The sequence below is a fragment of the Fistularia commersonii genome, chromosome 6 (assembly GCF_037954325.1).
Source record: "Fistularia commersonii isolate RoL2024-O1a breed Wild chromosome 6, RoL_Fcom_v1.0, whole genome shotgun sequence".
NCBI lineage: Eukaryota > Metazoa > Chordata > Actinopteri > Syngnathiformes > Fistulariidae > Fistularia > Fistularia commersonii.
Window position 1 is genome coordinate 4,455,015 of NC_141289.1, and position 23,950 is coordinate 4,478,964.

Genomic DNA, 23,950 nt, shown 5'->3' on the forward strand with positions numbered 1-23,950 from the left:
TAGCCTTTACTGTGGACATAGTGGCACACATGAGCTGGACGTGAAGCTACAAGGGAAAAAACGGTTTGTGCATTAAATGCAAGCAAACGTCAGAGCCTTCAAAACCAAGCTGGTTTCATTTTCAAAGCAAATGTCAGACAAGTCTAATATGTACTGTTAACAAATGCAATCTTTTTTAATATGTATCATATCTTGTGCTTACTCGGCCCATCTGTCAAATTTCAAAGGTCAATGCGGCCCCTGATACAAAAAGTTTGCCTACCCCCTTGGCTGACATAATGCAGAGAAGGAAAGTGGATATATTGTGTGTGTCTACGAGACCAGGTGGAAAGGTAGTAAGGCTAGAAGCTTAGGAGCAGGCTTTAAGTTGTACTCTCATGGTACTGACAAGAGAAGAAATGGAGTAGGAGTTATCTTGAAGGAGGAGTTAGTTAGGAATGTTTTGTAGGTGAAAAGAATGGCAGATAGACTTATGAGTCTGAAACTGGAAATTGAAGGTGCGATGCTCACTATTGTTAGTGGCTATGCCCCGCAGGTGGGATGGGAGTTTGAGGAGAAGGAGAAGTTCTGGAATGAGCTAGATGAAATGTTGCAGAATATCCCCAGAAATGAGAGAGTGGTAATTGGTAAAGGCTTCAATGGGCATGTTGGTGCAGGCAGTAGAGTGATGGGCAGTGATGGGCAGATTTGGTATATAAGATAGGAACGAAGAGCGACAGATGGTGGTAGATTTTCCAAAAAAGATGGAAATGGCTGTAGTGAACACTATTTTCCAGAAAAGACAGGAACATAGGGTAACTTAAAAGAGTGGAGGTTGGAGCACAAAGGTAGACTACATCTTGTATAGACAAGGTAACCTGAAAGAGATCAGTGACTGCAAAGTAGTTGTAGGTGAGAGTGTAGCCAGACAGCATAGCATGCTGGTTTGTAGGGTAACTCTGGTGACAAGGAAGATCAAGAGGACAAAGTGGCGGAAGCTGAAAAGGGAGGAATGTTGTATGATTTTTTCAGGGAGGAGTTGAGGAAGGCTCTGGGTGGTCAGGGAGAGCTTCCAGGTGATTGGACAACTACAGCCAGAGTTTATCAGGGAAACAGGTAGGAGAGTACTTGTGTCATCTGGAAGGAAAGTAGATAAGGAGACTTGGTGGTGGAATGAGGAAGTGCAGGAGTATAGACAGTGAAGGCGATTAGCAAAGAAGAAGTGGGATACTGAGAGGACTGAAGAGGACAGACAGGAGATACTACGTAAGGTGAAGTTAGAGGTAGCAAAGGCACAACAAAAGGCGTACGATAACATATATGCTCGGTTGGACAGTGAGGAGGGAGAAAATGATCTATACAGGTTGGCGAAACAGAGATAAAAGTGGAAAGCATGTACAACTGGTCAGGGTGATTAAGGATAGAGAGGGAAATGTATTGACAGATGCTAGAAGAGTGATGGGAAGATGGAAAGAGTACTTTGAAGAGCTGATGAATGTGGAAAATGAAAGAGAGACAAGGGTGAGGTGACTACTGTAGACCACAAAGTAGAAGAGATTAGTAAAAGTGAAGTGTGGAAGGCATTGAAGAGGATGAAGAGTGGAAAGGCAGTTGGTCCTAATGATATGCTTGTGGAGGTGTGGAAGTGTCTAGGAGAGGCAGCGGTAGAGTCTCTGACTGGATAATTCAACAGGATCTTAGAGAGTGAGAAGAGTCTGTTGTCAGAGAGGAGGATGCTGAGGAAGCTCCTCAGCATCATGGACAATGTTCATCACCCCCTGGATGCCACACTGATGTCCTGTCAGAGCTCTGTCACAGGAGGTCTTTCCGACTTGAGGCTATCAGACTTTTAATTCCTCTCTCTTCAGCCGCAGGGAATCTTAAAATCTTAAAACCTTAAAAAAAAAACAAACAAAAAAAAAAAACCCTCACCCACTTACTGTAAATTGTTATACTTTCGTTCTTTCGTACTTTTTACGTTTTCACTTGTTACCCAAGATACTTAATAGTTTATTTGTATTTTTTATTCTCCCCTTTTCTCTTAATTTTTACTGTTTATACAATTTTCCTACTATTATTTATTATAGTTATATTTTTCTTGTAACTCGGGCACAACAATTTCCTTCGGGATAAATAAAGTTGTTCTTATTCTTAGTCTTATGCCTGAGGAATGGAGAGGTGTGATGATACCCATTTTGAAGAATAAGGGTGATGTGCAGAATTGCAGCAACTATAGAGGGATAAAGTTGATGAGCCAGACAATTAAGTTATGGGAAAGAGTAGTGGAAAGTAGACTGAGAACAAGTCAGCATTTGTGGACAGCAGTATGGCTTCATGCCTAGAAAGAGTACGACAGATGCAGTATTTGCTTTGAGGATGCTAATAGAGAAGTACAGAGAAGGCCAGAGGGAGCTGCATTGTGTTTTTGTAGACCTAGAAAAAGCATATGACAGGGTGCTAAGAGAGGAGCTCTGGTATTGTATGAGGAAATCTGGAGTGGCAGAGAAGTATGTTAGACTGGTACAGGACATGTATGCTAGCTGTGAGACAGTGGTGCGGTGTGCTTTAGGGGCAGTCACGTGCAGAGGGTTCATGGCTGGTGAGGTACTGACGTCATCACAGTCAGATTTACAAACATGAACCCAGCAGTTGACGTGTTTTGTTTAAAATATTATATCAGCATTCTTTACATATACAAATTGTCGCATATAAAAAAGGCACATTTAAAAAAAACGTTATTATCTCTTACCTTTACTTATGAATGAAGTCATGCGCCGCTCCTTCTGAAGCATTGCTAACTTGCTTGGAGAAGTCTTCTGTTTCTTTCTTCAGTTTTAAAAGTCACTCTGTCTCAATGGAAATCACTACCAGTGAAGACTGTGGTCCTTGATCGGTCCTGTTCCGACTGTATGTTTTGAGTCTTTTCGGTGCAGAGAATGACCGCTCCGCCGATGCTGTCGTAGCCGGAATGGTGACCACCAGCCGGAGCAACTTTGTCGCCTTAGGAACAGTTCTGGGCCAAAAAGTTAAGAAGCTGCCCAGGAGATTTAGATTCATCCCTCACCAATTGTGAGCTATACAGCTCGTTGAGATCCGCAAAAATAGCTTGATGGCTGCACTTGACCTGCTGACTGTTTACTGTAGATTGCTATTGCTAATTCTATTATTCTGTAGCCGAGTAGTAAGACGGATCTCTGGGATCAGCGGTGCCCCCTACCATGAGGCCCCGTCACTGCGTGCCTCACTTAATGTCTCTTCGCAGTTGTTTTATGATTACGAGAAACACGAGAAACACGTTACAGTTGTTGACAAAAAACATTCGACACATCAGCAAAACTATGTAAATTTAGTTCATATATTAAAAGTGTTTTTTTAATAGTGACATCCACAGAGACAGCAATACGGTCTCAGTGCATAGCATGCCAGCACAGCTAGCAGAATCATTGCGCAATCAATAGTGGGCTCAGCTGGTTGCTACGTCACTGCATGTCATTTTGCATTTTTTTCTTTCCATGAGGACAGGCGAGGCCCGGCCTCACCTGCCTTTACTGACTGCACGTTACTGTGTAGGAGTAACAGAGAAGTTTAAGGGGGAGGTGGGACTCCATCAGGGATCAGCTCTGAGCCCCTTCCTGTTTGCAGTGGTGATGGACAGGCTGACATATGAGGTTTGACAGGAATCTCCATGGACCATGATGTTTGATGACATTGTGATCTGTAGTGAGAGCAGAGAACAGGTTTAGGAAAATCTAGAGAGGTGGAGGTATGTGCTGGAAAGGAGAAGAATGAAAGTTAGCTGCAGCAAGACAGAATATATGTGTGTGAATGAGAGGAACTCGGGTGGAACGGTGAGACTACAGGGAGTGGAGATAAAGAAGTTGGAGGATTTCAGGTACTTGGGGTCAACAGTCCAGAGCAACGGAGAGTGGGAAAGACGTTATAAGATGGGTTCAAGCAGGTTGGAATGGGTGGAGAAAAGTGTTAGGAGTACTATGCAATAGACGAACACACACACACACACACATAAGCAATGTAGTAACTGTGCAAGTTCTCCTACTTAAAAAGATGAGAGAGGCATGTAATTTTCATCATAGGGGCACTTTAACTATGAGAGACAATGCAAATACATAAAAAATCCAGAAACCACATTGTCTTTTAAGAATTTATATGCAAATTATGGTGGAAAATAAGTATTTGGTCACCTGCAAACAAGCAAGATTTCTTGCTCTCACAGACTTGTAACTTCATTTGTAAGCGGCGCCTTAGTCCTCCACACATTTTCTGTATTAATGGCACCTGTTTGAACTGGTTATCAGAATAAAAGACACCTGTCCACAAGCTCAAACTGTCACACTCCAAACTCCACTATTGCAAAGACCAAAGAGACTTCAAAGGACACCAGAAACAAATATGTAGACCTGTACCAGGCTGGGAAGACTGAATCGGCAATAGGTAAGCAGCTTGGTGTAAAGAAATCAACTGTGGGAGCAATTATTTGAAAATTGAAGACATACCAGACCACCGATAATCTCCCACGATCTGGGGCGCCATGCAAGATCTCACCCCATGGGGTCAGAGTGATCAATAAAACGGTGAGCAAAAATCCCCAGAACCACATGGGAGGACCTAGTGAATGACCTACAGAGAGCTGGGACCAAACTAACAAAGGCTACCATTAGTAACACTACGCTGCCAGGTACTCAAATTCTGTAGTGTCCCCCTGCCAAAGTCAGTGCATTCAAGGCCTGTCTGAAGCTTGTGAGAGCATTTGGCTGATCCAGAAGAGGATTAGGAGAATGTCCTATGGTCAGATTAATCCAAAATTGAACTTTTTGTTAAAACCCAACTTGTGTTTGGAGGAAGGAAGAAGGAAGGAATGTTGAGTTGCATCCAAATAACACCATACCTACTGTGAAGCATGGGGGGTGGAAACATCGTGCTTTAGGGCTGTTTTTCTGCAAAGGGACCACGATGACTGATCTGTGTAAAGGAAAGAATGGTTTCGTGAGATTTTGTGTGAAAACCTCTTTCCATCAGCAAGGACATTGAAGATGAAATGTGGCTTGGTCTTTCAGAATGACAATTATCCCAAACAGACTGCTGGAGCAATGAAGGAGTGGCTTCATAAGAAGCATTTCAAGGGCCTGGAGTGGCCTAGCCAGTCTCCAGATCTCAACCCCATATAAAATCTTTGGAGGGAGTTTAAAATCTGTGTTGCCCAGCGACAGCCCCAAAACATCACTGCTATGAAAACCTTGTGAAGACTTACAGAAAACGTTTGACCTCTGTCATTACCAGCAAAGGGTATTACATTACATTGCAGTCATTTGGCAGAAGCTTTTATCCAAAGAGTCTTACAAGAAGTGCAATTCAGTCACCAAAGATCCGAAGTACCAGTTGTCGGATGTCAGAAGTCAGCACTCAACCAAATAGCCATCTCAGCACCATATACATACATACAGTCATTTCATCCTTTTTTGTGTGTGTGTGTGCGTGGGGGGAGGGTTAATGCAATTAGTACGGTAGTGGTTGTGAAGAGGTATGTTTTCAGCTCACGGCGAAAGATGGGCAACGACCTCGCTGTTCTGACCTTTTTCGGGAGTTCATTCCACCACTGAGGAGTCAAGACTGAGAAGAGCCAAGACTGGTTCAATCGGCAGCCAGGGAGGCATTCACTGCCAGGTAGGCAAGCACCAGGGACTTGAACTTGATGGGAGTGGCTATCGGGAGCCAGTGTAAGGACATAAGAAGGGGAGTTGTGTGGGAGAATTTGGGACGGTTTAACACCAGGTGAGCTGCTGTTTTCTGAATAAGCTCTAGAGGCCTGATGGTCACCGCTGGGCCAGGATGGAGTTGCAGTAGTCCAAACGATAGATGACTAGAGCATGGATGGGTATCTGCGTTGTATCCTCTGTGAGGAATCTGCGGATCTTCTTGATGGTGTAGAGGAGGAATCTGCAGGAACCTGTGACTGCTGCAACGTTCGCTGAGAAAGACAGTTGGTTGTTTAGGACCACACACCGGTTTCTCGCAGTTTTGGTTGGCCTTACCGCGGTGGTGTCGATAGTGATGGCCAGGTCTCTGTGCGGACAACCTTTCCCCGGGGGACAGAGCAGCTCAGTCTTGTCCAGGTTGAGCTTCAGGTGGTCAGTTGCCATCCAATCTGAGATGTCGGACAGGCAAGCTGCAATTCGTGTTTCCACCTGTGTGTCTGATGGAAGGAAGGACAGGATCAGCTGTGTGTCATTGGCAAGCCATGTGAGTGAATGACAGGACCAAGCGATGTTGTGTACACGGAGAAGAGGAGAGGGGCTAGAACTGAACCTTGTGGAACACTGGAAGACAGTCTGTGTGGTTCAGACACCGCCCCCTGCCATGTCACCTGGTAGGAGCGACCTGTCTGGTAGAATGCCAACAAGGAGAGTGCAGAGCCTGTGACACCAAGACCTTTGACAGTGGAGACAAGGATCTGGTGGTTGACGGTGTCGAACGTGACTGACAGGTCAAGAGTATGAGCACAGACGAGAGAGAGAGGCTGCTCTCGCTTCCTGCAGTGGTTGTGACACCGCAAGGAGGGCCGTCTCTGTTGAGTGACCTACTTTGAACCCGGACTGAAGAGGGTCCTGGAGGTTGTTTTGCTGAAGGTAGATAGAGAGTAGGTTAAAGACTGCACGCTCAAGAGTTTTTGAGAGAAAGGGCAGTAGGGAGACAGGTCTATAGTTTTTGACATCAGATGGGTCAAGTGCTGCTTTCTTGAGCCGAGGGGTGACCCTCGCAGACTTAAAGGCAGATGGAAAGCAGCCTGTCTGGAGGGACGTGTTGATGAGGGGAGATAGGAGGGGGAGAAGGTCTAGTGCTATGGATTGTAAGGAGGGGGAGGGGACCAGGTCGAGGGAGCAGGTGGTTGGGCGGCAGGATGTTATGAGTTTGAGGACCTTGGGTGGAGAGAGAGGGGCTAAGTGGGGTAGGGTAGGCTCAATTGGCCTTGGAGGGGATGAAGAGGACAGGTTGGAGGAGGCGGGTAGGGTAGTGACTTGTGCAATAGGTGCAGAGAGAGAGGGGGAGGGTGGCTGTAGAGCTGGTTGGATTGTGAGAGAAAGAGGATCTAATGTTATTTACTTTCTTTTCGAAGAAGGTTGTGAAGTTGTCGGGAAGAGGTGGGAGGGGGGTATATAACAAAGTATCGAGATTAATTTTTGTTCTTGACCAAATTCTTATTTTACACCATTCTTTGCAAATAAATTCTTTAAAAGTCAGACCATGTGATTTTCTGGATTTTTTTTTGGATTCTATCTCATAGTTGAAGTGTACCTATGATGAAAATTACAGGCCTCTCATCTTTTTAAGTTGGAGAGCTTGCACAGTTGGTGGCGGACTAAAAACTTATTTGCCCAACTGTATACATATATGTGTGTGTGTGTATATATTTATGAATACGTGTATATAAATCTGTGTGTATGTGTCTATATACATATCTTAATGTCTGTAATAAAGAAGACCAACTCAAAATGTTGAGTTTCAAGTTTATAAAGGATTAGGTAATCCCAAGAACTTTCCTTGAAGCTGCCAAGGTGTAACATTTTGGCAGCTAGATGGTGCTCTAAGCCAGGGTTAAGGTTATTGCTCATTTATTTTAACCATGATTCAAATCAATTGTTAAAAAGTTCATTTTAATTTAAGTTTCAGTTTATTTTGACATTATTCTCTTCCCCATTTTGTTACTTTTAACAAACAGCAAAAAAATTACTTTTTTTAAATGCCTTTTGCCTGGTTTTAATCCTCTACATCAGTAGCGACATTTTTTCTTAGAAATATTTTTTTCTTGAGGTGTCTGAATTTAGAATAAGAAACATTTTTGACTTAGACAAAGTTCCCAAGTCAGTGAATTATTAATGTCTTACTTATCTTTCTGACACACTCACACATAATGTTACTTGTGATGTCTGACGGGAGGCCATCTGCTCATGAGTTCCTTCTTGCTGCTCAGGTTGAGGAACTCCATTGGACAGACAGCAGCTGACCTGGCTCGGGCTCACAACTCGCACCACTGCTCCAGCTTCATCTCCAATGCACAGAAGCACCCTCTACAGTTCAACAGCTCAACCCTAAACCCCTATGGCCAGGGCCTGCAGGGCAAGGCAGCCAGCAGGAAGAGGTTATTGAAGACTGTTGAAAATGGACACATGAAGAAGCCCAGGGGAGGTAAGAGAGAGTAGCAAGTGAAGAACTGGCCCTGGCTGTTGAAACAACAATATGAAGAAGCCCAAGGGAAGTAAGAGAGAGAGCAGCAAGTGAAGAACTGGCCCTGGACAGGAGGACATTTAGATTGTGGGGAGGCTAAGGATGGACTGGGCAATTAGACAGATTCAAACAACCAAAGAGTTTAAAATTTGACCTGATCATCAATGCTCTGGCAAACCAGCCACACAGTAATAAAACCTGTGTATTTGTTTGTTGTAGATGTTGTGCAACAGGTGGAGAGCACTGAAATGGAGCCGGACAGCATGAATATGGAGCTCAACTTGGGTGAGACTGGAGGCTGGGTGGGTGAGTTCACTCACCCGGCTGTTCACTCTTTGAATAAAGTTGCTGTCTAGAACAATATTTAGTGCTCTTTAGCTTTTACTTGCTGAATTCTTTTTAGTTGTTAGAACCACTTATTATAGTTGCTCAATTTTAAAGGCTCCAAATTCGATACCAATGTCAAGGGATTCAACCGGGAGCCCGCTATGAGAGGTCCACATTGTATCCTTCTGGGGTTTTAGGGGTTCCCCAAGAACCTCATTGGGGGTTGTACTTGAAACCCTTCCTCTTTTGAGAGATAATTAAGAACTGATCCTTGAAGTTTCATTAGAAATCTTTGTATATTTGAAGGGTTTCCTTTAGAATCCTCCACCTTTTAGAGGGTGCTATGAAGAAAAAACAATAACTCAACAGATCCACTCCAAATTAGAGAAAGCCACGTTATAAATGAACTTCATTTAAAGAATTTAACTTGTATGTAATGTAATATAGGGATAATATCTTCAAACACAATATGTGTACACAATATACTGCTGCACAAAATCTTGTAAGCCTTGTGTTCGCACTAAAAATGTGGCTAAGTATGAAAGGTATGTATCAATCAGTTGAGGGTTGAGCATTCTTCCAAAGTAATCTTTTAATGTCTTGTTCCTTGATATTGTAAAAGCTTTTCAATAATATCAGGCATATCTTAAATACTGTGGTGTATTGTTTTAAAATGCCTTTGATTCAATTGTGCAAGTATCACACATGAAAGTAACTGAATATACTTATTTTAATATTTCAGTTTTGACAGACTAAATGGCATACATTGTAATTCATTTCTGAAGTTGGTATGGAAAAAAGGTGAAGAAACATGTTCAAACAGATTGGAATGGGTGGGTAAAAGTGTCAGCCAGGAAGAAAGTAAATGTGTACAAGACAGTGAGACCAGGAATGCTTTTTGGTTTAGAAAAGCAGAGCTAGAGGTAGCAGAGATGAAGATATTGAGATTCTCTTTGGGTCAATGGATATGATCAAGAATGAGTTCAGAGGGACAGCGGACACATTTTTTGAGAAGGTCAGAGAGGCAAGACTGATAGTTCAGACATGTACAGAGGAGGGATGGTGAAGATCTAGGAAGAATATTACTGAGGATGGAACTGCTAGGCAGGAGGCCGAGAGGAAGCCCAGGGATTTTTGGATTTTGTGAAACAGGACATGAAGTGATTTGGTGTGAGAAGAGGATACCCAGGATAGGGTTAGATGGAGTAAATTGATTCACTATGGCAACCTTGAACAGGAGCAGGTCAAAGAAAATTTAAATTTAAGTGCCTGCACGATTTCACACCTACAGTACATGAACTTGTTTGACATCAGAATGTATGCATCCTGTTTGTTTCACCAATGACAAGAGCCCATATCAATTGGGACAGCATACAAAACACCCCCTTTCTTCATCCTGAAGATGTCAAACCCATTGATGAGCACCTGCCTCTTCCTGCAGAGTTGGACTGTAAGTCCACCTTGCCTACCAGTCACCATGCATCAGCAGATATGTGTGGTTCCCTGCATCGCACTGGGAGTCCGAGCAGTTGTGTTTCCCACCGGCCAGTCTTACTGGGACTGCCAGGAGCAGACTGCAGTGACTTCTTGCAGTATGGACATTATCATGGCTTTGGGGACACTGCAGAGGATCTCAGCGACAACAGCTCCCTACAGAGGTGCAGCCAAGCAGGCAGCATTCATCTGTATCATCGCTGCTGAAGAACACCCCTTCTGAGTGTTACCCAACAACTGACAACCACATCACTTTTTGTCAAGTTTGACAATGTTTAAAGCAAGAGTCCACCCATGCGCCTTGCTAAGCTCACAGCCTTATCTTTTTTATTTTCATCAGCAGATGGAGCTGGCTTTGATTAGCCTGCACTTGATTTTGCAATTACAAAGGAGTCTCATTTGCACTGATGTTCAATGTAATTGACAATCTGGTTAGTCAAAATCACCATTACCTCAATTCATACTCCTGGGCTAAAATTATGTAACAAATACACATGGCTAGTTGCCTTGCATACTAACTTGAGAAAGTGCAAACCAAGCTTCAACTATCACTAATAGTCAAGGACAGGTGGGTTCTTGTACCATGGCCTAGATTTGAGGCAGGAAAAAAGACATTTGTGTATTAAGGTCTAAATCAACCTTAAACCGAAATAAATATCAAGCTGCTCATTTACTACATGTCCACATAATTTCTCAACCAAAGTGAGGTCAAAGGTTTGAAATCTTTGTCCACCAACCTGAATGGTGCCTATCTCCAGTCACCCTCTCTCTTTTACAAGTAGACACACAAGATCACTTTGTTCAAGGTTCTGTACATTATCTGTCCAAAAATTCCTGTCCCCATCAAATCTCTAATATTCTCAAGTTTGTGTCCACATGAGTGTTTAAGCTCCGGAATGTTCAGCATTTGCCGTCCAGAAACTGTCACTCCTTGTAGCCTTGATCTACCAAAGGGAACACATGGTTGTGGTTTTTTTTTTTTTGGAATTTTTTCAATTTGAAATGATTAGTAATTTGTGTTAATACAGAAGAGGGATTTATCAATACTATTTTCAGCTGAATGTGAACTGTGTGCCAAATCTGATTCATCGTACCAGGCGTTTGACACCTGATTGTACTGTATTGTTGTAATGGGGCCCCTCCTTTCTTATTAAACATTTTGCAGTTTTGGTACTATTTGGTTGATTGTTTCTGCACTTCAATGGTATGTTCAAATTACAGCAATTTGTAAGGATCCACCACAGAATAGCTCTTTTTGATCCTAACACAATTGCTAGCATGATTTAAATGTTTATTATGAATTACATACTCCATAGGACTTAACAGGCCTTCAGATATTTTAAACAGCAGATCTATACGGTAGTCTGTTCACACACACACGCACACTCTTTCTACAGGTGCAGTTATGCTTTTTTGAGAGTTCACTGAAGCAATGTCCAAGGCTAGAAGAGCATTTAGGTATTAGTGTATGCATAATTTATATTGACACATCCTTTTATGTAACTCAGTGCTGTACAGGAATTAAGAGGAAGGGTAACTGATCAAATCTATTCTTGACAATTGTAAAACAGCTGAATTCTATCAACAGTGGCTTAACACTAGAGATTCTGAACAATATTATCAGAATTCAGTAAATTGTTAATTTAGGTAATTATTTCAGAGTAAACTGATAATTAGCAATAAGAAAGCTTTAAAGATAACTTCCAGAGCTGAGCCATAAGGAAACAACAGAATATTAGACACAATTTATAAGACTTATCAAAAAAAGTACAAATCTTTAAGATATTGTAACTGATATAAGGTCTTTTCTTTTTAATTATCAACTCATGACCAACAGAAGCACATTCTGTATTAATCTCAACAGTGTGATTATATTCACTGTATGAATCTACATCACAATTAAAATCTGTCCTTCATTTACCATTTTAGATTTCAAATAAGTGCAAAACCCATTACAGCAGCCTGATCCAACAGAGGGATAACACATGCAGCTCATTTCAAAAATACACACATCAACTCCCCAGATCCAGTTTGATGGTTTTCTGCAGGCTAGCAATACTTGCATCCAGAGCTGCCAGGCCTTCTTGGAACACTGCCTCATCTCTGGTGTCAAAAGTTGAGCCTGAGAAGACTGACTCTGTGTCTGACTGGGAAAGTGTTGAGTTGAACACCCTTTGATTGTCCTTCCCCTGCTGCTGGGGCTGGTCTATTTGTGATGTGAATCTGAGGGTGAGGATCTGATGCTGATGGCTTTGCTGACCCCGGCCAGTACATGAGGTCTCCTGCTCCTGAGTGTCTCTCCCCACAGCCATATGACAGGGCTGGAGCTTGTCCAGCGACAGCAGGTACTGAGCAATGCGGTTGTCAGGGGGGTCCTGCCCAGACCGGTTGTGCTGGTCTCTGAGAGGGGCTTCTGTCACAATGCTGCCAACAACTGTGTGGCTGCTGGAGGAGTGTTGCCTTTCAACCAGTCTGACACAAACGAAAAAGAGAAATCAGTCTCAGTACTGGGTCAGTGTCTTCTAACTTTAGACCAACACATCAATATCAAGCTGTGGATCGCAGAGCCCTGCCTTCCAAAATGAACTTTACCATGTACATGAGACCTGACAACGTCAAAACAAGTTGACCACAAGTCACAGAAAATATTAACTACTGTACAGGTAGTTAGTATTTTATAGTAATATATATTATATATTTTATTGTCAGCAGATCATTTGACTTGGTCATTTGAAAAGTACGGTAACTCGCAAGCCAAAAAAGTGTGAGCACCCCTGGTTCATACATTCACACAAATGCATAGCCTGAGCCATTAATGTTTCAGTTGACTGATTTGGGACATGTTGGTACAATGTTTAAAAAGTCACAATCACATTTGGGCATCAAACATGCAAGTATGATTAAACCTGCACGAAACTTAAGTTATGGTAAATATAAGGAGAGAAAAACATTTACGGTAAACCACAGCAGATAAGTCAGTCACTAAAATATAATCTATGTAGCATTTTAATACAGTGAGGTACATCACAATACCTATATAAAAATAGAAAAAAAACATTTAAGGAAAGTAAGTCAATAATTATAGAAAGATGTGCAGTATTAAATGTTTTAGAAGAAGACAAACTAAAGCAAATGCTATTTTAATGGAAGATATGATATAGGTAAATAAGAAAATAACCACATAATCAAAAAGGAAAATCAGTCTGACAGAGTAAAACCAGAACTATGGTTTTGAAAGAAAAACATTGCAGGTTACTTAAACAGATCTGAATAAGGAGGGCAGAATAAAAATATTGAAGTATATAAAAGGGATTAAAATATTGATCAGTAAAGCTGGTTTAGTTTCTACCTGCGTAACCTTTCTATCTCGTCCATTCTATGCTGAGCAAGAGAGACCAGCTCACTCCTCTCCAGCTCACTCCGCCACGCCCTTCCTCTCATGGCCTCAAGCTCTGCAAAGACACGTCACCAATAAAACAGCAAACGTGTTAATAGGATTATCATGTGACATGAAAAGAGAAGGGTGAAATCAAACCTTTCTTCAAGATAATATTCTCTGCCTCCCTGTCCCTCAACTGGTTCTGGTTACACTCCAGGGCATCTCGTAGTTCTAATAAGTCCACCTGAAGGTCCTGTAGATGGGACTGGGCTGAGGCTAACTCGTCCTGAAGGGTCAACACTGAGGACAAGCATGGTTACATACATCATGTGCTAACCATTCACTGACAAGAAATATTTCAAAGGTTTAGAGTGAAAAGATCCCCCCCACAGTCAGACAACCTAATTTTTCCACTACGCTTTAAAAAAATACTTTTTAAAAACACAACAGCAGTAAATTAAGTGATAAATGGGTGCCCATGCGCACACACACACCTTACCCTCTGAGTTGCAGAGTGCCTCCATGTTATGTTGTCTCTCTGCCTTCTCTCTCTCCTTTAACTGCAGGTTCAAAACCTTCACCCGCCTGCAATAAACAAATCCCCACCAGATGTGTGGTCTTCTTGTCCTCCCCAGCCCACCCTCTCAATCTCTAGGTCCAGACCACCAAAGTAAAAATATCAGAAACTCCTGACCCCAACTGTCCCCAAAGTGGTTGAATCACAGAGATGTTACTGATCCAGATCTAAACTTTTAGGTATTTTTGTACAGAAAATCTCCCAAAACATAAAAATGAATATGCCATCAAAACCAGAAAATAAACAATATATATATACATATATATATGTTCTACCTGTGGAAGTGTGTATTCTGGGTCTTCAGCGACTCAAAGTCTCCTGCATTCTCCTCTGCTGCGTTTACACTGGTGTCACTCAGTGCTGAAGAGACAGTTTGCGTCTGATGACTGAGAAGCCTCTTTGTTACCCTGCCTACAACAGACACACACGCAAACTAAAATAAAAGGGTTGATCAATTAAATCAATGAGACCATCTGTCTGACTACATCATATACCTGTTCAGATTACCCAATCTAAAAAAAAAAAAAGGAAATTCATTGCAAAAATGCACAGAGAGCCTGTTCACAGCTCCTCTGGCTATTAATATTTTCTGAAAAGCCCGATTCTGACATCACAGTTCCACCCTAACCTGCCTTAACAAAGTCTGCTTTTCCTTTGACATCACTATTCCTTTTGTGATATCGTAGGCCCCCCTTGATACATACCACTTTGTAATAAGCCACCAAAATTGAAGCTTCGAATGTAACAATCAAAAGAAGTTAGGATTCGTGCATAAAAATAGTCACCACAGGGAGACATACAGACAATTCAGTCTTCAACTTCCTGCATGTTTTGGGAGGGTTGATGGCCACAGGGAGGCATGCAAACTTGATACCAAGTTGGCCTCTGGATGTGAGCCAGGGACCTTCTTGCATTGATCCCATAGTACTGGCCACTCCATCTGTAGTTTCATAGTTCCACATCAATTCTTATTGACGCACAAATGGTTACCTTTCTCTGCAGTCAGATCCTTGAGTTCTCCTTGTAGATGCTGCACCGTCCTCAGCTTGGCATCTTGACCCAAGCCGTGTGTGTCTTGAGAAGCTTCAGTCTGACCCCAGACTACCCTCTCTGAACTGGGATGAGTATCCACCGCAGTGTTATGATCTTCAACAGGTACAGGGTCACTTTCATTTTCATGGCGAGGAGAAAGGCATAGAAAGGGAGAGGGCAGAGCAACAGAAACATCTGTGTTGGTGTGAGGGTAGGATGGCTGTTCTGTCAAAGAAGAGGGCTGGACCAGAAAGGTTGGTGAGACAAGAGAATTGGACTGTGACACAGAGAGAAGCACAGAAGCTGGAAGGCACTGTGGGTATTTGAGTGACAAAGGCAGGTGGGTTTTTTCGGGAGAGGGGTGTAGTGTCACTCCAGAGTGGGCAGCCTTGGCCACATGCGTGGTTCTTTGTGTTTGGATACCAGGTCTGCCATTGACCACCTGACAGCTGCTCTGCCCTGCAGGGATCACACAAATTGAACATGTTTTCTACGAATCTGATCACAGCATTAGACCGAGAAGCAGTGTGTGAAAGTATATCAAGATAAATTGGAAGTTCCAAGATATGACCAGCCTTTATGAAGCTAAGAGCTACTCAATATTAAACTATGTACACAACTTTGTAACAGCACACCCACCGGTCTTTGAATGGATTTTCTTGTAGCTTTTCCTCCCCTGCGACATGGATGTTCTCTGGTTTGCTACACCTTTCACAGCTCCACCAGGACCTGATAAAGTGTACATAGACACACCAAAACGTTTCTCTTTTATTTTTATGCACTTAGATTTCTGAATCACATTAGTGTCCTGTGGAAAGACTTGTGTTGTGATTTTCCTTATTGTAGTTTTTGCAGCCCAGGCTTCTTGATGACAATTTTGAAATTGCTGGACATCTTCATAAGTTGAAGTGTGTCAAGCTCAAAAGGCTCCGATGGGGAAGTATTAACTTCTGATTTACATTGCAACACTACTTAAAGATGAAGAACAGAGAAAGACAATGGAACAACAGAAAAAGGAGTGTGGTTGTTAACTTATCAATCTGATCTGCAGCCTCACCTTGCAGGAGGCCGCTGAATAGAGCAGCACAGCGATCCAGACCAGCATAAAGACTGGCAGCCTGAGAAGAGAGGGTACAGTAGGGAGAACAAGTATTTGATGCACTGCTGATTTTCCATCTTTTTCCACTTGCAAAGCGTGTAGAGGTCTGCAATTTTCATCATAGGTACTTTTGAGCTATGTGGGATGGAATCTAAAACTTTGCTTTTTATTGCATGACAAGTATCTGATCACCTACCAACCAGTAAGAATTGCGGCTTTCACAGACCTATTCTTCTTTAAGAAGTCCTTCTGTTCTCCACTTATTACCTATATTAACTGCACCAGTTTGAACTTGTTACCTGTATAAAAACACCTGTCCACACACCCAAACAAACAAACAAACAAACTCCAACCTCTCCACAATGGCCAAGACCAGAGAGCTGTGTAAGGACATCAGGGATAAAATTGTAGACCTGCACAAGGCTGGGGTGGCCTACAAGACAATAGGCAAGCAGCTTGGTGAGAGGGCAACAACTGTTGGCACGATTATTAGAAAATGGAAGCAGTTCAAGATGATGGTCAACTTCCCTCGGTCTGGGGCTCCATGCAAGATCTTATCTTGCAGGGCAACAATGATCATGAGGAAGGTGAGGGATCAGCCAAGAACTACATGTCTGTGCCTGGTCAATGACCTGAAGAGAGCTGGGACTGCAGTCCCAAAGAAAACCAATAGTAACACACTAAACCGTCATGGATTAAAATCCTGCAGCGAACGCAGTCCCCTTGCTCAAGCCAGCACATGCACAGGCCCATCTGATCTTTGCCAATGACCATCTGGATGATCCGGAGGAAGAAGGTCATGTGGAGATAAAAGAAGATGTTTTTGGTCTAAACTCCACTCGCTGTGTTTGGATGAAGAAGAAGGATGAGTGCAACCCCAAGAACACTATCTCAACCATGAAGCATGGAGATGGAAACACCATTCTTTGGGGATGCTTTTCTGCAAAGGGGACAATACTCCACCGTATTGAGGGGGGGATGGACAGGGCCATGTCTTGCAAGATCTTGGTCAAAAATCTCCTTACCTCAGTAAGTGTCTTGAAGATTGGTTGTGGCTGGGTCTTCAAGCATGACAACCACCCGAAACACACAGCCAGGGCAACTAAGGACTGGTTCCGTAAGAAGCATCTCATGGTCCTGGAGTGGCTTAGCCAGTCTCTAGACCTGAACCCAAGAAGAAAATCTTTGGAGGGAGCTGAAAGTCCATATTGCCCAGCGACTGCCCTAAAAACCTGAGGATCTGGAGAATATCTGTACTGAGGAGTGGGTTAGAATCACTAGAACTACAGGAAACCTCTGCTCTCTGACTGCCAACAAAGGTTTTTATACAAAATATTAAGTTCAGTTTTCTGATGTATCAAATACTTATGTCATGTAAGAAAAGAGCAAATCAATTACTTAAAAATCATACAATGCGTTTTTCAAGATTTTTGGTTAAGATTCTGTCACTCAAAGTTGAAAAGTATATGGTAATAAAAATTAGAGACCTCTACATGCTTTACAAGTGGGAAAAGCTGAAAAATCAGCAGTGTATCAAATACTTGTTCTCCCTACTTTGAGTCAGCACATAGCAGCAAAAACTGCTCAACATAGAAAACCTTAATATCCTCACAATCCCAGTGTCACAGTGACTACATTGCAAACCTGACAAAAATTGTTAAAACACTTCCATTTACATCTTGGCTGAACCATTCAAATGTCACACATGAACAAACACAACCATTTGTATTCAGATGTTTCTATCTTGACCAAAACTATTTGTATTTTTGTTGAAAGCTTAAAAATGGTAAACACAGGATGTTTCATTTAATCATTGTTTTTTCCATTCCAAGTAATTTCTGAGAAACATTTTGGGGGAAATATGCTCAGGATTTTGAAACTCACAATTGGTAAATTTCCAAAAGAATGCATATTTAGAGTTTACCCCTTTTGTTAGAGTTTTCTCTCTATTTCTATAACTATGTTATTTCTACTACTCACATGAAGTTAGCCAGACATGCTAGAGCACAAAAGACCTTTGTCCTCCAACAAGAATTGGGCCCTCCAAGATTCAAATGGTCGTAAACATCTTTAGATAAAAACCTACCCCCCGTAAACGTAAATCTAAACAAGTATAAACACTTCTGGACAGAAACCTGCCCACACCTGTATATCATCCTGGACAACTTAACATATGCATGAACTATACTATCCAATGAATGTTGATATGTAAATAAAACACTTTCACACAATAAAAAGCCGAGCAAGGAGGAACTCAGTGGGATTCTCTGGATCTTGGCTCCAAAGAGCGCGCTGAGTCTCCCCCTCTGCAGAGCACAAAAGAATAGTCGCTTGTCTGTGTTATTTCTTATGATAACCTCAGTCTCCTCTTTACAGGTTTTAACTTAGACCAGCATGAATTAGAATTACTCTCCAACACCTTTCACAAATATTTCTAAGTCAACTGAATTGGTCACATAATAACATTAAGAAAATCAGGGAGAGGTAATCAGAGGCTTACCTATACATCAGATGTTAAGAATTTGCAGGATTAAAAAACTAAGAACATTTCTCTGATTATTCCATGAGAAAAAAATGTTTTTAATTAATTTCATCTGGCCCGCTTAAGCAAATGTGCACTTGTGGTTTATTTCCTTATATAATTATGCTAATTGGTAAGGATCTGAGTTATCTACCTGCTCCTCAGAATCTGTGGAATACAAAGAGGCACCAGGTTCAGGAGGATGGGCTGCTGCTCCATAGTTTGAAGTTTCTCTTAAGACAAAGCTTCATGAGTGAAAATGGTGAAAGCAATATTCAGTGCATGGAGGGAATATTAAATGATGATCAATGGACATACTGTCGACTGGATGGCTGCACTCTGAATTCTCTGATCGGCCTCCCAGACGGCGTAGCCTGTGAATTAACATCCCAGCATATTAAATTAGTTCCACACCTTTAGCCTGTCTGCCTTGGTGTGTGAACCAGGCCCGATTCATCGCGGTTTCAGCTGAATGGCAGGGAAGCAACATAACTCATATACTAATCATTCATTTATTCAAGATTATCCTTTTCAATAAAATACTAAATATTCCATGCACTTGTGGTTTGTCCACAACCTGAGCAATAATTACTCAGAAAATAAAAGATCAATGAGATTTAAATGAACTATTTCAACATCTAGAAGAAAACAAAATTGTGATGTCGTTATCTGTAATAAGAGCAGGGAAAAGGCGGAGAAAAATCTATAAGTATGCTCCGGAAAGGAGAAGAATGAAGGCTAGTTGCAGCTAGACAGAATATGTTTGCGTGAATGAGAGAAACCCAAGCGGAGCGATGAGGCTGCAGGGGATCGAAATAAAGACGGTGGAGGATTTTGAGTACTTAGGGTCAACAGTCCAGAGAATTAGAGAGTGGAAAAGAAGTGCAGAAACTGGTTAAAGCATGTTCAAGTGGGTGGAAAGGGGTACAATGTGACAGAATATCAGCCAGATTGACAGTCTAAGGTGTACAAGACATTTGTTACAGTTAGGGTTATGGATGAGAACAGGAATGAGGGATAGCACATGTTAGAAGTTTTGAAGAGAAGGTGAGAGGCCAAACTGAGATGGTTTGGTTATTTACAGAGCCGGGATACTTGATATATTGAAAGAAGGATGCTGGGGTCTGAACTGTCAGAAAGGAGGCAAAGAGAAAGACCAATGGATGTTGTGAAAGAGGATATGAAGTTAGTTGGTGTGAGAAGAGGATACAGATAATAGAATTAGATGGAAGAGATGGATTTACTTATGCTACCCCAGACAGAAAAAGTTGAACGGAAAAGAAAAATGCCTTGTTTCCGAAAAATCGTTAAGAAAACAAAGTTGTTTTTCATAAATGGTTGACTTTATTTAAGATTGATAATATTTTCCGAGATGTGAAAAAACAGCGATCGAAAAATATTCCGTAATGTAGTAGTAGATCCTAAATGAAAAGCCAAATCTCTGGTAAATCACGGAAGCCCGTTTAGAAATCCCGCTCAAGTCAAATGTTACGTGTTAGCTCAGCCAGGCTTACCTCGGGATTTACGGTTCCTATCATATTCATTAAATGTTTGAACCTTGAAGGAGTAATCGGTCGGCTCATCGAATAATGTTGACTGCCCTGTAAAGTAACTACGACTCTGCGTTTTCAGAAACTAAGAATATGGCGGCTACTGGTTGAGCAGACAATTTTAAAATGCAAACAAATGAGTGACCAATCACATTCGTTCCCTGTCTTGTCATCATGAAGGCGCATACACAGACACCAACTTTAAAGAATTCCAAATTAATTTACAACTTCGGCCAAAAAGTTTCAACTTGGTGAGTTAAAATTTTTTTGACAAAGTAGCTATATCTTTTAAACATACAGCTGGATTTCAGTAATTTTGATTTATATTGTGTAGAAGCGCATCTTATTTAAGTTATTTACAACATGTGGCAAGGGCTTCAACAGTGTGAGATAAAATTTTTTTGATCCAGTGGCAATATATTTTAAACCTGTGCCTACATTTCTTGAATTGGACAAATACTGTGTAGAATAACACCCTATTCAACATATTTCAGCACCAGACACCACTTTAACCATCCCAAAGTACTTAACAAATTGTGCCAAAGAGCATCAACATGGGGTGAGATAAACATTTTTTGATCAAATGACTATATATTTTAAACCTGCCAGTGGATTTAAGTGAATTTGACCTATCTTGTGTAGACTCATATCCTTTTCAACATAATTCAGCACCAGACAAGAGCTTTATATAATTCCAAAGTCATTTACAACTTGGGCGAAGCAGCCTAAACATAGTGAGATAAAAGGTTTTTGACCAAATGGCTAAAACTTGTAAAGCCTCTGCTGGATTTCAGTGAATTTGACACATGTTGTGTAGAATCACATCCTATTCAACATAATTCAGCACCAGACAGCAGCTTTAAAGAATTCCAAATTAATTTACAACTTCGGCCAAAAAGTTTCAACTTGGTGAGTTAAACACTGTTAGAGTTTTTTCTCTATATTCATAGCTATGTTCGACTACTCACATGAAGACAGCCAGACGTGTGAGCACAAATGGCCTTCGTCCTTAAACAGGAATCTACCCCCGCGATAGTAAATTCAAATAAGCATAAAGGTGTTGCAGCTCAGTGGTAGAGCGCATGCATGAGATCCTGGGTTCAATCCCCGGCACCGCCACTGTGAGTCGCTTTGGATGAAAGAGTCTGCCAAATGACTGCAAAGCAAAACATTTTCTGATCAAATTACTATATCTTATAAAACCTGCTGCTGGATTTCAGTGAATTTGATATATGTTGTGGAGAATCATGTCCTATTCATCCTATTTCAGCACCAGACACCAGTTTTAAATAATTCCATAATTATTTCCAACTTTTGCCTAAAGGCTTCAACATAGTGAAATAAACACTTCTTGACCAAATGGATATATCTTTCAAACCTGTGGCTCAATTTTATTGAATTTGACATATATTATGTGGAATTATGTCCTATTCAATATATTTCAGCATCAAACACCAGGTTTAAAGAACAACAAAGTTATTTAGAATTGGGCCAAAAAAAGTTATGCATGGTAAGATCAGTACATTTCGAACAAATGGGTATATCTTATAATCTGCAGCTGGATTTGAGTGAGTTACACATATATTCTGTAGAATCACATCCTGTTCAACATATTTCAGCACCAGACACCAGCTTTAAAGAATTCCAAGGTTATTTAAAACTTGGGCAAAAGAGCTTCAACATGGTGTGATAAAAACGTTTTGATTAAATGGTGATATTAGCTATTTATAACTTGTGCCAGAAAGCTTTGACATGGTGAGATAAACTCTTTTTGATCAAATGGCTATATCTTTTAATACTGTGGCTAGATTTCAGTGAATTTGACATATATTGTGTAGAAGCACATCTGATTCAACCAATTTCAGCACTGATATTGCATGGCATGAAATGTCAGGCACTGTATTGTGTATTGTACCAGTGTATTGTACTCTTGTGTGTAGCTTGCTGAAATCATACCTCCTTACCAAGCACTACCCTACTAATCATTCTTAGCCCCCATCCCCCCAGACAAAAAAAAAAAAAAAAAAGATGAAATGAATGTATGTATGTATTTGGTTCTGAGATGGCTATTTGGTTGAGTGGTCACTTCTGATTTCCAACTACTGGTACTTTGGATCTTCGGTGACTGCATTGCACTTTCTGTAAGTTGCTTTGCATATAAAAGCGTCTGGCAAATGACTGTAATGTAATAAAATTTAATGTGCGTCAGTGAGGCGTGTTCTGTGTTTGTTCTTGATGAAGTTCATGTCAGAAAAGGCTGATTTACAAAGATAGGTTGAACCAAATAGGCTTGCAGCCTTCAGAGCTGCTGTGCATACACCTCTGTACTTTTCTGTGTCAACAAGGGCCCAAAAGTTTGATGTCCCCTGGTAGGCTTTGAGGTGGAGGTCATTTTGCAATGTTACAATGTCAAGCTCCATCTGTCCAGCATCAAGGGTGTTGTTGCACTCATATTCTCAGCAATGCTTGATATGTCCACATTCATGAAAGGATTAGAAACATGGTTCAAGCTGACACAGGTCACAAAACCTGTTCTTGAACGCTTGTACATGTCTTTCTATAGCCTAAGAGTACTTTTCTGTAACTTTGTCAAAAGCCTCAGATGCAGAAGTATTGTCTATCAGTGCCATCTGTACAGAGGAAATGACAGCACCTTTCTTTCTCTTCAAATGCACAGAGAAAATGCTCATTTAGGCTTTAAATGAATTTAAAGAACTTATCATATCAGCAACAGTCTTACCTTTGCCTTGCAACTCACAGTTCAAACTGTTCAGTTTCTCAGTAATATCTGTTAAAAATGCAAGGTCAAGTGTCCAGTCAGTGTCCGCCAGCAGCGAGGTGTCTTCCCCTCTGGACGCACAAACTCTTTGATTTGACCCAAAAGTGACAAAAAAACAATGCAGAATTCATCCCTGCTGAGCCATCGGAGTTCTGCATGTAGTAGCAGGTCACCATATTTGGCTGATAGCTCCCCCAATAGTACCTTGAATGTTCTGTGCTGTTTGGCTTTGGAACAGAACTGTTTCAAAACTGTTTGGAACTGTTTATGATCTTAACAACTGAGTCATCACTTGTTCAAAGCCGATCACTTTTGCACACAAGGACTGCTGGTGGATGATACAGTGGTAATGCAGAAAGTTTGGAAACTCTGTGTCACATTTACAGTGAGCGATGAATCCTGCGTGTTGGCTGATCATGGAAGAAGCACCATCCGTAACCACCGATACCAGCTTTTCCAGCGGCACCTTTTTCTTCACCAAAAATTTCTTCACAGTGTTATAGATGCCAACTCCCCTGGTAGTTGTCTTTAAGCGCAATAGTGTTAGAAGTTCTTCTTTTGTGGAGAAATCATAAAACATCATCCTGATAAAGACCCTCAGCTCCGCTGTCCTGCTGCTGTCCACCGACTCGTCGCACAGAATAATGAACAACCTGCACCTTGCCAGATCACAGTCCAGCTGGTCAGCCTAGTTCACGGTCACCGCCAACATTCTTCTTACCATTGTAGATGCACCCAGTTGAACATCGGAGACACTGGAAATAACATTGGTTCCGTACTTCTCGTCTATAAGCACAGTTTTAACAATTATCATCATTGCGTCTTTGACAACCGCCCCATCTGAAAATGCCATCTTTTCTTAATCAGGAATTGTGTTGCTCTTAATGAGGCTGCGATTGCTTTTTTTCAAACCTTTCATAGGTCTCATGAAATAGATTGCTGTTTGCTCAAAGCTGCCTTTACGTCGCAAGC

General features: G+C 41.5%; 2 protein-coding genes across 5 annotated transcripts in view; one reads left to right on the forward strand and one right to left on the reverse strand.

Moving 5' to 3' along the window:
* ankrd10a (ankyrin repeat domain 10a) overlaps positions 1-11,214 on the forward strand; it is a 19,907-nt gene extending 8,693 nt beyond the window's left edge. Inside the window, exons 4-6 of the mRNA XM_086147812.1 lie at positions 7,967-8,181; positions 8,440-8,505; positions 9,989-11,214. Of these exons, the coding sequence (XP_086003938.1) occupies positions 7,967-8,181; positions 8,440-8,505; positions 9,989-10,248 (541 nt within the window). The 3' untranslated portion in view covers positions 10,249-11,214. The remainder of the gene's footprint in view (positions 1-7,966; positions 8,182-8,439; positions 8,506-9,988) is intronic.
* Positions 11,215-11,826: 612 nt separating this feature from the next.
* ccdc14 (coiled-coil domain containing 14) lies at positions 11,827-20,297 on the reverse strand. 4 transcript variants are annotated; one of them, XM_086147804.1, is made up of 12 exons: positions 20,164-20,297; positions 18,968-19,023; positions 18,804-18,880; positions 17,154-17,292; positions 16,087-16,147; positions 15,669-15,758; positions 14,988-15,488; positions 14,273-14,408; positions 13,920-14,005; positions 13,577-13,720; positions 13,391-13,493; positions 11,827-12,513 (listed from the first exon to the last, which is right to left on the reverse strand). In XM_086147804.1, the coding sequence occupies exons 3-12, from the start codon at positions 18,866-18,868 to the stop codon at positions 12,054-12,056; spliced, it is 1,785 nt and encodes a 594-aa protein (XP_086003930.1). In that variant the 5' UTR covers positions 18,869-18,880; positions 18,968-19,023; positions 20,164-20,297; the 3' UTR covers positions 11,827-12,053. The 4 variants fall into 4 exon arrangements, with proteins under 4 accessions (XP_086003930.1, XP_086003932.1, XP_086003929.1 ...); XM_086147806.1 differs by lacking the exon at positions 17,154-17,292 and having other exon boundaries at positions 14,273-14,357; positions 18,804-18,882; XM_086147803.1 differs by lacking the exon at positions 17,154-17,292 and having other exon boundaries at positions 18,804-18,882.
* Between the last annotated feature and the right edge of the window lie 3,653 nt (positions 20,298-23,950).

What these genes read in the sequence shown, in the direction of transcription:
- ccdc14 (XM_086147804.1), bottom strand. Translation starts at nt 18,868, where the DNA reads ATGGAGCAGCAGCCCATCCTCCTGAACCTGGTGCCTCTTTGTATTCCA. An exon ending in CCACAGATTCTGAGGAGCAG is followed by an intron (nt 17,293 to 18,803) that starts GTAGATAACTCA and finishes TCTTGGGTTCAG; the next exon opens with GTCTAGAGACTGGCTAAGCC. An exon ending in GAGATAGAAAGGTTACGCAG is followed by an intron (nt 12,514 to 13,390) that starts GTAGAAACTAAA and finishes CGTTTGTGTCAG; the next exon opens with ACTGGTTGAAAGGCAACACT.